Below are 13,799 nucleotides of genomic sequence, written 5' to 3'. Positions count from 1 at the left end.
CAGTTGTGAACAGATCAACAAGAAATATTACAAATATATATTTTATAGCATGTCTCTAGTTTATACTTTTTGTATTGCACATCCCTGCTGAACTTGTAAAGTCACATTTCTTCCAGTGGCTTCACTTCAAAAGGATAAACATGGCAAAAGAAAATCTAATTAAACTGTCTGCATGCTCTTGACAATAAGGTAAATTCCAGGACAATATTGGTCTCTGCCCAGTTATTGCAGGGTTGCAAACTTGTTAATCTTAGCTGGCATAGCAACCTGTAAGGGACTATGGCAGGACAGCTTTAGATTTCTCTGACTTAAACCTGGAACCAAATTAGGCATCCTCTGCACTTAAGAAACAAAAAAGCATTGCTAGGTAGTAGAGAACTACAGTTACCCTCTCACACAAAAGCCATTACATTTCAGCTGAAGATTCACCTTAAAGTTTTGGAAGATGATCTGGCCTGGCAACACAGCACTGCACACTTGTATGTTTCCCTTTAGGGACAGTGTTATCTGACTTTTTTTAAGATCAGAATTAATATCTGCTAAGAGTAAAACCCAAATTATCCCTGTTTTCACTTACACTGGGCTGACTGCATTCTTTAAAACGGATCTCTCTCTTTCTTATTGAAAAGAACTTAATCTTTTCTCCCAGGAGATTCCAAATACTACTGCTTGGGGAAAAAAAAAGCCTTGTTTTGTGTTTCAGGAAAAGTCTTAATAGTAGAATGTATGTGGGATGCATCAAGAATCTGGAAATATCCCGTTCAACCTTTGACTTGCTTAGAAATTCATATGGAGTGAGAAAAGGCTGTGTATTGGAGGTAGGAGACTTTTAGGTTTTGTGACCTGATCTTTATTGTTATTGAACAATGAATAGTGAAGTTTATAGTGATTAATATAGTGAGTTGAAATGGATTTATCTTGAAAAATTCTGAGATAATCTAGTCTATACTTGAATTTTTTTTTTTTTTTCTTACTGGGTGCTATGTGAGGACAAAGTCAGTAATTATTTCTCTTTCTCATAAAATAGCCTATTCGTAGTGTGAACATCTTGAACAATGGATATATTGAGTTGGTACCTAAGTCCTTAAGCCCAGAATCAGAACTGATGGCCACTTTTGCTACAAAGAACAGCAGTGGCATCATCCTTGCTGGACTCAGCAAGGGACTGGAAAAGCGACGACGTAGACAAGCACATTTGGCAAGTACTGCAAAGATTTTTTTTGTTTTGTTTTTGCCATTTTTATTTTGTAATATCAAGTCAGGTTTTTATGACTAACTTGCGAAGAATGAGAAAGAAAAATTTATTTGGCTTAGAAAGGCCCAAATACAGAGGCTGGGTGGGGAACAAAGGATATTCATTGTAGCAGAGGAGAGGTGAAGGATCAGTTAGCAGAGACCTATTACGATTACTAGAACCCAGAATGCTTTTGCAACAAGGAGGGAAACTGCACATGAAATGCACACAGAGTATTACTTTCCACTTCTGTTAGTCAGAAGTAGTTATTGAGGGATTTGAGATGAACAGCTATCTCATATCTGGTGGACTGTTTTGGAGCTCCTGGAATCCAAGGACAAAGTCTTAGTAGGAATACCTGCCCCTTCTTATTTCCTTCCTCTAAGGCAAGGAGTGAGGGGGTGGTGGTACAAAAAAACTCCTGCATTTTAACCTGAATTTTTATCATGACCAGAGAAATTTCCAGCTTTCATCTTTTCTGTTAGAGGGCTTTGCACTCTGAGAGGTACCAATACATGCCTACTAATCTTTGAGTTTCATTTAAAAGTTTGTTTACAACAAAGTTGGAGGTAAATTTTTCCAAAGTATGTTCTATTTAAACACTGAATGAGTGACAGGAAATTGAGCTATAGTTAAAAATTAATCTTCTGATTAAATCCACAGCCCTTCTTTTCCATCATGCTGATTGATGGTCATCTTGCAGTGCATGTTAATGCTGGAGATAGAGCAAGTACTAGGAAAGTAGTTCTTCAGTCCGCTAATGGAACATACAGTGATGGACAAGAACACTCTGTCATCCTAATCCGGAATAAGAGGTACATGTGACTGCACACAGTACTACCTGTTTAATTATTGTATGCTGTTGTCAGTTCACTGCGCTCTCTGAGGAACTGCCTTTGCTTGCTCATTAGGTGGAATAATCAGGGCTGTGTTTTTCTGCTGTTAATGGAGGTGTTCTGATTTACATGGTAATTGTATACAGCATACAGCCACTGATGAAGTTGTAGTTAAAAGCTCTCAAAATCTCTAGGCAGCTTGGGCCACTTGAGTAAAGTATACTAAATAGTATTAGAAAAAAATACAGGTATCAAAATAATTTGGAAAGATACCTATCAAAATAATTTGGAAAGATATTTGACAAAACTCTACATGTTAAAAATTATCTAAAGAAGAAGGTCTTCTTGTTTTAAACATTGAAAGGATTATCAAAGTGATGGAATCTTTATTTCTTAGAACAGGACAGTTTTGAGGCTGAAAGGAATGCTTTTCATTTGAAAATGAATGTCTAAGGCCCTTGTTGAATGTTTTCCTTACTTTATCTTTTTCAGGATCATAACTGTACAAGTGGATGAAAGTAACCCTGCAGAACTGAGGCTTGGTTCATCAGCAGAAATGAGCCCTATGAATATTTCCAACTTTTATGCTGGTGGCATTCCAGCCGGAGAGGGCATCTTAGGGCTAAAAATGGCTGGCTCCTTTCATGGCTGTATCAGCAACCTTATTTTTAACAAGGAGTAAGTCAGAGGGGTAACTGCCCTGTTGTGGAAAACTGTGTATACTAATTATTAATTGTAGTTTGTAATCTCTTGCATCACATTGTCCATTTGCTTGGTTTTTAACATAAGACAAGCATGATACTGATGATCTGGGTCTTATAACAGGCAGAAAGTGGATATTACCAGCTGCATTTCCAAATAGCATTGAAAATGTCTTTAATGTGTATAGAGATGCTGCACAAAGTGCAACTTTCTCTACTATAGTTTCATCTGCATTCACAGACAGAATGTTTTTCCAAGAATATTGTCTATTAATATTGTTCTATGGACAGATTATTTGCCGCTTCTCAATCTTTTTGTCCCCCCGTGCCACTTCTTTCCCTTTCTCCTGTTACTAGTGAAAGAGCCTGTAAAATACTCTCCTCGTGCTTGGGAAATGTAGGGATTTGGGATTTTGCCTCTTAAAATGTATTTTTTTTTTTTTTTAAAACACAGGCTTTTGTATTTCACCACTTCCATGAAGTATGAACATGTGGATATGGCCGGCTGCTTTTTGTCAGAGAAGCCTAAATCAGCCGTACAGCCAGAAGACATTGAGATTCAACCTGAACTTCAGGCTTTACCAGCTCCCCTGAGGCCTCTTACAGATACAAAAAAAGTATGTATTACAGCAAAGCTGTATTGCTTCTTCTAGGAAAGTGTTCAACAGCAAGATGCATTTTAGCTTTGTGGAGAATTTTCAAAGTATGGACTGTGTATATTTGCTTCTTCTATGGTATGGAATGGTTCAATGAATGTGGATTTGAAATTATTATTTCTTATAGAAAAACTATGATATAAACCTTTGTAGCAGCCTGTCGGCCTTTTGGAAGGGAAATGCAGTTAGATTTATCATTGTTCAGACAGCAACACTAAAAAAGAAAAGAAAGTGGAGTGGTAATACCCCAGCAGAAGGACTTGACAGTAATTATTATCTCTCATGTGTTCCTGCCAAAGTGGCTCTGTGCTGAGATTTGCATTAGCTGTGCAATTCAGCATTTGCATTTTCCTGGTCACACACATGCAGTCTCTGCTCTGTGTCAAAGAGGAGGCACAAACCATTCCAGAGACACACAGTGTCTGACTGCAGCTTCCATGGCACCTGTTTCCTCTCACACAGTCCCTGTTCCCAAGAGAGAAGGCAGCATTACTTCTCTCCTTCTGCAGCTGCACATCTTTATAATGAAGTGTTTCCAAAGCATCCTGAAATCATTTTTCTATGGCAACAGAAAGCATGATTTTATACATTTCGTACAACTGTGGCTATAAAAAGAAATAAGCTGTCCTTCTTAGAGTTAAAGTATAGCTTTGGCTCATACTCTGTTACTCAGCTCTCCATCCCCCAAATCATAACAAAAATGTGTGTCCTCACTAAATGGGAAAATATTTCTACCAAGTCCCTAAGATTTTCGCACTGAAATTGTACTGTCTTCCAGCATTTGTTATCAAAAGGGCTATCAACTAAGACATATGGTGAAGGAATACTTCTCAAACTACAAACATTTCTAAGTAGAAAAGACCAGTACTATCCATGAGACATAGCTTAATCATTAGAACTAGTTCTTTTTGAGCCTAAAGATAGCTCAGAATGATTGGGAGTTTAGCTAATTGATGTTGCTGTATACTTTGTGGTTATCACGTGGCTCAGTTTTGCTCCTTACAAATTTCTGCACAGGCACATTGCCATTCAGCATTTGCTGGTCAGCACCTGATACTATTCTTCTTAATAAAGTCCTTTCATTAACAGGTAGTTTGTGCAAAAGATGAGCTACCTGATCATGTTCAAGGTGCCCATCAGTTTGGACTTGCCAAAGGCAGCCACCTGACACTGCTCTTCAATCAGTCTACTGTCAGGAAGAAGTGAGTATATCCTGAATCACACATGCGCACAGTGTGTTATCTTGTATTGAGTACAAGAAGTGCAATGATGGTTTTCATGAATGATCACTGTATTACCAGCTTTGAACATGGCCTTCGCTTCAAGTTTCTGTGGGTTCCTCACGGAAGAAGGTATCACGACCACCACAATGTAATTAATATGTCTTTCCCAGGTTTGTGGTCATGAGTTTAACTCATGGTCAGAGTTCTGCATTTTTTTCCCCTCAGGCTTAAGAGCCCCACTGTACCTTCTGTAAGTATTTTGATTTCTGTTTTTCACATACAGAGCTCAGCTGGTCCCTGCGCCTTTGATTTATGAGGTAACATCTCGCCCTCTCCTCTGGCTTTTCTGCAATTGTACCTTCCATGTCTGCTTCACTCCCCAGGTCACTGAAGGAGCTAAGACTACTGAGAAGAATCATTCTGTTGAGACTTAATGTATGATAGCCTCTCTGCCACTCTTGTTTGTTTGAGAGGCTCCCAACAAGGTCCCCAAAACACAGCCTGCAAGCCACTTGTGTATGCTTCTTTCAACTCAGGAAGCCTCTGCAGGCATTGAGAAAAGAGCCTCTTTTCCTTCTAGCCCTTCTGTTGTAACTATCGAACATAAGGACATTGGAGAGGATTGATGCTACGTAGTCTGAACCTAGTGTCTCCATAATAAATGGCTCAATTGGCTCCTCTACCTTTTAAGCCTCCCTTCTGTTCTCAGTCTGCCCATTATATCCCAGCAAGCCTGGCTAATAGTAATGGATGCCATCACATTATCCTGGAATTGGTTCCTTTGTTGGGGCAATAGGCAAGCCTGCAGCCGCAAACAGCTGAGCCTGTCCCTCTTAAACCCCAGCTCACTCTGTGACAAGCACTTTTTCTGTCTCTGACAGGTACAGCACTGATTTCTATTATGAAATATAATATAGGTCATGCTTTCTTAGAATCAATGCAAATTCTTCTTTTCTGGCCTTTGTAATAATAAATTTCCTTTCATAATAATAAATTGGTTGAGGCTGTTCTCTGCCTCCAGAAAAGCTTTTTATCAATGCAGAAGAAATGTCTTTCAGTAACACTGAATTTTTATTGTCTAGACTTTCCATTCAGCTGAATCTCAGAACCTTTGCCTCCAGTGGCCTGATTTACTACGTGGCTCACCAGAACCAGGTTGATTATGCAGCACTACAGCTTCATGGGGGACAGCTCTATTTCTCATTTGATCTAGGCAAAGGAAAAGCAGTAGCTTTTCACCCTGCTGTTATCAGTGATGGAAAATGGCATACGGTAGGTAGTCACCAATCTTATACTCCATTTTCTCTTCCCTGGAGTTACTGGGATGGTTTTTCCCTGCCTTTCGTGTATGCTTTCTCTGTTGCAAAGGCAAACAGGTTTTAACCCCATCATGAAACCATTCAGATAACTTGTGTTTGAGTATAATTATTTCCTTTTTAAATTCTCATTAATTGTGCAACAATTCCAGCATCCAACTACTGTCAAATATCTCAGATTATTTAGAAATAAAAGTTCACCAACTATGTAATAATGGTCATCTTCACCAGGGAAGAACCCAACAGAGAGGTCTAGAAACGCCGACTTTTTCCACAGAGAGCTTTCCATGCACTATGTCACCAAAGACCTGCAACTGAGTGTGAGACAGGGTGAAAGAGATTTGTGGGGGCACAGTTTCTCCTTTCTCCCACTTATCGCTTAATACTTGAGCGTGTCATAGAAGCTAGTGCTAACAGGGAAGCACTCTCCTTTACTTGGTTGATGCAACATGAGAAAGGTAGACATTTGGAATGAATGCAGGCTGGAGGGGGAGGGCTTGGCATAAAGAGAGTCTGAGGAGAAATTGTGGCTACAGCTTTCAGGTGTCATGTAGCATTCAGGGCCTTCTGTACAAAGACTCTGTGTCAGCCTCTGTTGGCCCAGTTCCTCTGAGCAACCCACCTGCTGCTGGCTCTGGCTTTCTTCATGAAAAATGACTGTGATGTCTGCATGAGTTTTAAAAGCAACTCTGACCACATTACTTTTCCTTAAGGCAGGTGAAGATGACAATATTTATCCTGCTAAGCTTCCGTTCCCTTGTCCATATGTGAAGCCTTAACTCCAGGAAGTGGCTTCTGTGGGACAAAGTGATTGATGACACAAAGCTTCCTCCTCTCCTAGGTGCCTTGGGAAGCAGCAGAGTGTTATTTTTGCTTTTCATATATAATCAGCAGAAGAAAAAACAGCAAAAAATAACGCAAAGAAAGCAAATGTGAACTTCTGTCAGAGAGAGATATCACAGTTAAGCTCTGCTGCCTACCCTGAAAGGAAGAACACTCCAGGATTTACAGCTACGTGCTTAAAATTAAATATACTCAAGCAAAACTCATACTCACACTGTCCACTTTTTAAGAGATGAACAGATTCCATATGAGAGCTGACCTACCTTTACTACCCAGGACATTAAAAATATGAGCTTGAACCTTTTTTCAGAGATTAAGGCTGAGTCACACCACTTCACAGCTGGGGGTGATTATTGCAGTAGCTTTACAATCAATTTAAGCTAATATGCATTGCTGCCGAAAGAAGCACTTCTTTCCATTCTCTACCATCTGCTCATATCACCCTGCTGTACCACTTTATCCCCGTACCAACCCAAATGTTTGTGAAACCTCATCTTGAACCTGGTCAGGATTCTGAGTGGGGCTAAAAGTAACCAGGGAAGAATAAATGGCTAGCCGACTTCAAATAAAGTCCCTCATCTGCATGTGAGTAATTGCTTTTGTGCAAGTAAGGCATAGGGACGTGAATGAACAAGAAGGACAGAACTGGAAAGCTTTTTGGTCGTAGCGAATTCAGCACTGCCCATCACAAAATGGCAGCATAGGAGTGTGCACTTCAGAGAGCTAAGGTGGCTCAGCTGGTGGGCAGCACAGTAATTGCAGAAGACCAGCACAGTACTCCCCTCTTCAAACTCAGTGATGTACTCATATCCTAAGGCAATAAGCTAGTAGTTTTAAATAATGATTGTTAAGACACTGAAAAACTTATGCAGGACAACCTGCAATCATTGTGAGGCCTTGGGGAGGTAAGGAAGCAGTTAGCTGCTCACTTGCATTCTGAAATGGCCTCAGCCTCACAATGAATTTCAAGAGGATGCCTCGGTACAGTACGTCAAAGCAATCTAACCACAAAAAAATTGTCTTGCTTACTTCTGTGGCAAATGGAGACTGGGTAGCTGATTCAGCTTATTGATTCATGTTTGCATGCTCTCATTTTTTCCAGATAAAGACAGAATTCGTTAAAAGAAAAGGTATAATCATTGTGGACGGACAGGAATTGGTAGCAGTCAGTGCTCTGGGAGATGGTAGCACTCTGGATGTGGAGGGGAAGCTCTACGTGGGAGGACTGCCCTTAGACTATGTGCCGAAGAATCTTGGGAATGTAAGAAGGTTTAGGGTGGTGGGGCATCTCTAACGTTTTGCAGTACTAGAATGAGGATACTGCATCAAACCCATCTAATTCAGTATCCTGTCTCTGACAGGGGCAAAAAAGAAGTACTTAGGGAAAGAAACAACAAAGAAAGTAATGACCCTTTACCAGATAAATCTTTCCAGCTTTCTATGGCTTAGCGACTCTAGCTAGAGCTTGTATCCTTGTGTTTTAGTAATAACCCTTAATAGATTTTTTTTCTTCTATCAATCTCTCTGTTAAAAATGGATAAAGAATATAAATTCCTGTGTTTCATAGTATAAGATAAAAATATGACCTAGAATCTCAGACATTTTGGTACCTAAGTCCTATTGCATTCAAATAGGTGCCTTAAATATCTCTGAAAGGCTGGGTTTATCTGTCTCAGATTAAAAGATACTTTTTACACATGCTTTTAGAGGGTGTTTTTGTCACCTTCCTCCTTGTGCAGCCCATTATCTCAGGGAGGATTCCAGTGATAATAACAATGTTTCTCAATTCTTCACCCATGCTTTTTAATTGGATAATAGGGCTAACAAATATTTTAATACTTTGAATCTGCAATTGCTGAAAATAATAATAGTGAGAAATTCTAATGAATCTTTTTGCAGGATAGAACTCTGGTGATTTATACTTGCAAAATGTTGTACAAAGTCTTGATTTACTTGTTAATTTGCTGAAGCGTATTTGGAATGTCTTTAACTGTTGCTCATGTTCAAGCAAATACAATTCTATATGTTATAGAGAGCATATACTGTGTTTCTAAACTATTTATTTTGACTCTAAGACATTACGTACATTTGTAACCTTATATAAGTATATGTAATAATAGAAATGTAATCATGTAAATATTTTAGATCCTGCTATGTTTTGTTTAGAGAATTTTTTATTTACAATAACATGAGGTGAATCACTAAAAGACCATTGCAGCAGTTTGTATTACACATTAACTCTTATATTTCAATATGCTTAGGTGACTCACAGTATTCCTGCCTGCATTGGTAGCATGACAATTAATAGCAAACAACTGGACAACGAGAGCCCTGTCTCTATCTTTGCTGTGAATAAATGCTATGTAACAGTGCAGGAAGGTACTTTCTTTGATGGAAGTGGCTTTGCTGCTCTTGGTAAGTGTCATTAAATGAAAGCAGTACCTTACTGAATTAATGTTAATGAAAATGTACTCTTTTTAGGTCTTGCTGGAACTGTGTGTAATTAATTGACTCCTAACACAAAGAGTGCATGCCCTGCATATGTATTTCTAACTGAGTCCCTTTACTCTGTGCATCTAAAAGTAGCCATTTCTGCAAAGGGCTGTCTTCCACAAATGAAAGAGCTAATGATTCTAGCACTGGGAAAGAAATGAACTAGCTCTTTCTTCAGCTAAGAATATCCATGTTCATCATGTTAAGTTAAGGTCAGTTAAAGGGTATGGAGACAAAAGATGTAGGGTACTTGTGAAGTAATGTGAAAGATTACATTAATATGTGCTCTTTACCGTTTCTTACAAATAAGATAGAAAGTATTAAATCTAAATTAATGAAAGAAAACTTATTTGGGAATTTATCTTTTCCAGTATAAAATGTGAATTATGACTTTGGAAAACTTACTTTTCAGAGGTTCCACAAGGTCCTGTCCTGGCAGAGTAATTAACAAGCTTTTTAAGTCTTTTAATGACAAAATATGTATTCTACTTTGTACTGTGGGTTACAAGTCTTCTATTAGAAGCTTATAACTTCTTTTCAGTCAGAGAAGGTTACAAAGTCCGATCTGATGTGAACATCACACTGGAGTTTCGTACGACAGCGGTGCATGGCGTTCTCCTTGGGGTCAGCAGTGCTAAGGTTGATGCCATTGGACTGGAGATTGTAAATGGCAAGGTAGGCAGCCCTGTGCTGGCACACTCATTTCACGAGGCTTGCTTAAAACTAGGAGGCTAGAACTGTTAAGTAGCACTAAATAGACACCAGTGAAATGGGATGGAGGAAAATGTCCAAACCAAATGCTCGCTAGTGTGGGACAGACTTTCAGTCTCAAGGTTTCTCATCATCATCATATGATAAAATCTGAGATTAGCAGAAGTCACTGGAACTTTTTGCCTTTTTAATTAGTGTAATTTATGTTAGTCTGCAGCCACTGTGACATCCTGTACTGCATACCTTGTATGTGAGACCAAATATATACCTTTCTTGTGGCTTAATACTTTTTCTACCATAAAGGTACACTTCTCCGTGATAAACGTATTATTGCATGTACAAAGCACCCTGTTTTGTCATCTCTTCTTCAATATTCATGAGGAATTAACTCACTCTCTACTTCTACTGGCCATTATGCTCCATAAACCTTTTAACAATCAATACATAGTTCTCCACTCATCTCCTGCATAAAAAATGTATACTTGATTGCTCTTAAGTATTTCCTTTTCTCAGAAATAGCTCATTTTTTATTCAACGCTTCCTAGCTAGAGACAGTGTTAAATATCACTGTTTCTGTGGGACATACTTTCTCAGTTAATGTTTACATATTAATCCTCACCACAGAGTTGAGGAAATGTCTACTGCTTTGAAAAATAAATACATGAAATAAATCAATACATGTATGGGCAATGACAAGTGCTTTCAGTCCATTCTCTTTCTCTTCAGTTAGATACAGTGGATCTTCTTTCAGATCTGAAGCCTGAGCTTCTGTTAGAAAATTACTTGATTTGTATTTGTAAAAAACATTGACATCCCAAGTGAAGTATACCAAGCTAATCCAACGGACCATTGCATGGATAGATCGAAGTCTTTTAGATTTTACAGATACTTCAATAAGGACACTCTCTATCTATCAAAGTAAACATTAGCTTTGCATAACTACCAAATATTTATTAAAACGGAAATCTCTGCAGCAGCATGATTGTACTTTTATCTAGGCAAATTAGTTCATGTATTCTTTATATCTTTATTGGCCTCTGGCTGTTTATACAGGTTTTATTCCATGTCAACAATGGAGCTGGCAGAATAACAGCAACATATGAACCAAGAGGCACAAATAGTTTGTGTGATGGAAAATGGCACAAGCTTCAAGCAAACAAAAGCAAACATCGCATTTCACTGATAATTGATGGGAATTTGGTTCAAACTGATAATCCCTACATCCAGTCAACCTCTGCAGATACGAACAATCCCATTTATGTTGGAGGCTATCCTGGTAGGTACAATAATATTTCCCTTCCCTCCTCTCCCTCCTGCTCTCACTCTCTCTCATAAGAATGACTCTTAACACATGCTGTCTCTCTCTTTCCCTCGCTCACTCTCTACCTGATTCATGAAGTTCATGATTGAGTTATAAGTCATTGTTACCATTTTCCACATTGTCGCTGAGATCACAGGATATTAATATTTGTGTATACTGTCCTTGTGGAGGATTGCATTTAGCTGTTGAGTGTGTTGGCAAGATCAACTGAACTCATCGCTTTCCCACACAAACCTGCTCCTTAGTTTCTGAGAAGGATTTCCTCCACAAGGTTTGTCTTTCACAGTCTCTCTCAGCCTTCACAATGTCCCTGCCTGTGTACGTTGAGGTGTGGTTCTCTTGCAGTCAAATTGATATTAAGGCTTTGCTTCACATTCCTCTAAGTAAGGTTTCTATAGTGCTCTTCTCTGCTTTATTTTTGCTAATGTTTCATGTCAGGGGCTGTGCAGGCAGAAGTCAGGCTGCTGCAGACGAACATATATTTCCCTTGTTCTGTGCAAATTCCCTTCTGAAGTAATTATCTGTCAGTCATACTACGATGGTAATATAAAAAGATAGAAACACAAAAAATATATAATTGAATTACTTTTCAATTAAGTTGTGCAACTCATTAGTTGATAATTTGAGCCAAGACAATGTATTCATTAAGAAGATTGAATTTCAAACATCATGAGTTTGGCCTTTTTGCAGGCATACTTTTTAATGAACACATCAATACTGACAGTGAGTAGGCTTCGTATGGTTTTGAGTATTTTATGCTTTTAAACATAGCATAAAATGCCCATATCCATTTGTCTCTGAAACACCTGTACAGTTTATCAGTTCAGATATTTCCATTTGTGTGAAAACAGAGTGATGAGGTCTGAAGGGCAAACTCAGCTTTTAAATATTTGGAAAGCTTTAGGGATAATAGCTTGAAATGTTACAGAGTCTTCTGTTGGACAAGGTTTTGGTGCTTTATGAAAAATTAATTAATGCTAATTAACCAGATCTTGATTAATATTTGGTCTTCCTCGAATACCAAAGTGGCCTTATCAGCATCTTGTGAACCTTTTTTTTTTTAAATAGGGTAATGTGATACACTAATTGTTCTTTCAGTGTTCCATCTGTAAAGAATAGGCTTCATAAAGAAGAGAGAAATTCTCTAGTTTAGTTGAGTACTGCAGAAGCGGAATGAATTGTTTCACAGGTTGTGTGGAAAAAAGAGTTGGACTCTCTACCAACCTCATGTTTTGGTTTGCCAATGGAGTCCCTGACTGTGTGCAGCTCAGTTGTTGCTTCGTATTCTGTTAGTTTCCGTTTTAGCTTGGAAGACACCTATGTAAAGCGGCTTTCCTCTCTCTTTTCCCCTCTCTTACCTCCCATTGTTCCCTGGGACAAATTATTTCTGCAAACTCTGCACAAGTTATCCCAGTGCATGGCTCATGCTTGAAGGCAGCAGTAACTGTCCATGATGGGATGTCCCAGATCATCCAAATATGAATGGAACTTGGTGCTCCTCAGGTGGTGTTTTTAGATCTCGTTTGGGAAGGAGGGGAAGCAGTTGAATAATAACCTGGATCTTTGTATTGTTTCAGTTCACTGGAAATAGATTCTACATATTTCACATTTGTTTTTCAGCTGACGTGAAGCAAAACTGCCTCACGAGCAAGAGCTCATTCCATGGCTGTTTGAGGAACCTCGTGTTGACGAAGGGCCAACAGGCAGAATTATTTGACTTCAGCAGAGCTTTTGACCTGCGTGGAGTCTTTCCTCATTCCTGCCCTGGGGCTGAACACTGAACTGCAGCAAAGCATGTCTGGACTGAGAGGGGTTGTTTTTTGTTGATCTGTTATTTTTCATTCTCATTTCATAATGAAAAGAATTGGTGAGAGCCTGCATCTCTTTGATTTTCTGGTTGTTTTCCAACTCAGGTCATTTATTTTTTTTAGTCAGAAGCTCTATGCCTGCATTTTAACTAAATGGTTTTAAACAACAAATACCTCTACTACAATGTTAATGGCATTAATTGGGTATTTTTCTTTTGGGAATTTTTATTAATCAGTGTTTACAGTATGTTTTCTTTTGATTACTTGACAGTATTTCATTTTATTGTGTGTTGGTCATTTTATAAAAAGGTAATAATTTTGGACCACATAATAAAACTACAATAAACTGTGCATTATTTCATGTAGTTCAGTTGTCCATACATTTCAGTTAGAAGAAAAAGAGCCAAAAGGCTAAGGAGTGAAACGTACAAGTGAATACCAGCAGAGGGAGCAGGAGACTAAAGGCATAATTTTGAAGGTCTCAGATTCAGAGTCTAATGAATAGAATTTTCTTATTTATACTTTATATGGTAGCTCCAATCCCTTTTCCTTCCGCCTTAATATCCAGTGCTTCTGACCCCCGTTATAGCCACATTGTCTAGGAAGATTATGTTCCTGTTTATGCTTTCATGTAATCAGCTGCAGGACAAACAGCAA

General features: G+C 38.6%; 1 protein-coding gene across 1 annotated transcript in view; it reads left to right on the top strand.

The window, feature by feature from the left end:
* The window catches only part of LAMA1 (laminin subunit alpha 1), a 126,084-nt gene extending 112,577 nt beyond the window's left edge, over positions 1-13,507 (top strand). The window contains exons 53-64 of the mRNA XM_050890870.1: positions 704-818; positions 1,028-1,198; positions 1,898-2,049; positions 2,563-2,748; positions 3,226-3,388; positions 4,517-4,629; positions 5,733-5,922; positions 7,912-8,070; positions 9,071-9,224; positions 9,844-9,977; positions 11,067-11,289; positions 12,955-13,507. Coding sequence (XP_050746827.1) covers positions 704-818; positions 1,028-1,198; positions 1,898-2,049; positions 2,563-2,748; positions 3,226-3,388; positions 4,517-4,629; positions 5,733-5,922; positions 7,912-8,070; positions 9,071-9,224; positions 9,844-9,977; positions 11,067-11,289; positions 12,955-13,115 — 1,921 coding nt within the window. The 3' untranslated portion in view covers positions 13,116-13,507. The remainder of the gene's footprint in view (positions 1-703; positions 819-1,027; positions 1,199-1,897; positions 2,050-2,562; positions 2,749-3,225; positions 3,389-4,516; positions 4,630-5,732; positions 5,923-7,911; positions 8,071-9,070; positions 9,225-9,843; positions 9,978-11,066; positions 11,290-12,954) is intronic.
* The last annotated feature ends 292 nt before the right edge of the window (positions 13,508-13,799 follow it).

The sequence above is a fragment of the Gymnogyps californianus genome, chromosome 2 (assembly GCF_018139145.2).
Source record: "Gymnogyps californianus isolate 813 chromosome 2, ASM1813914v2, whole genome shotgun sequence".
Lineage (NCBI taxonomy): Eukaryota > Metazoa > Chordata > Aves > Accipitriformes > Cathartidae > Gymnogyps > Gymnogyps californianus.
Note: the sequence above shows the minus strand (reverse complement) of the source record. Positions and strands in the feature narration are given on the sequence as shown.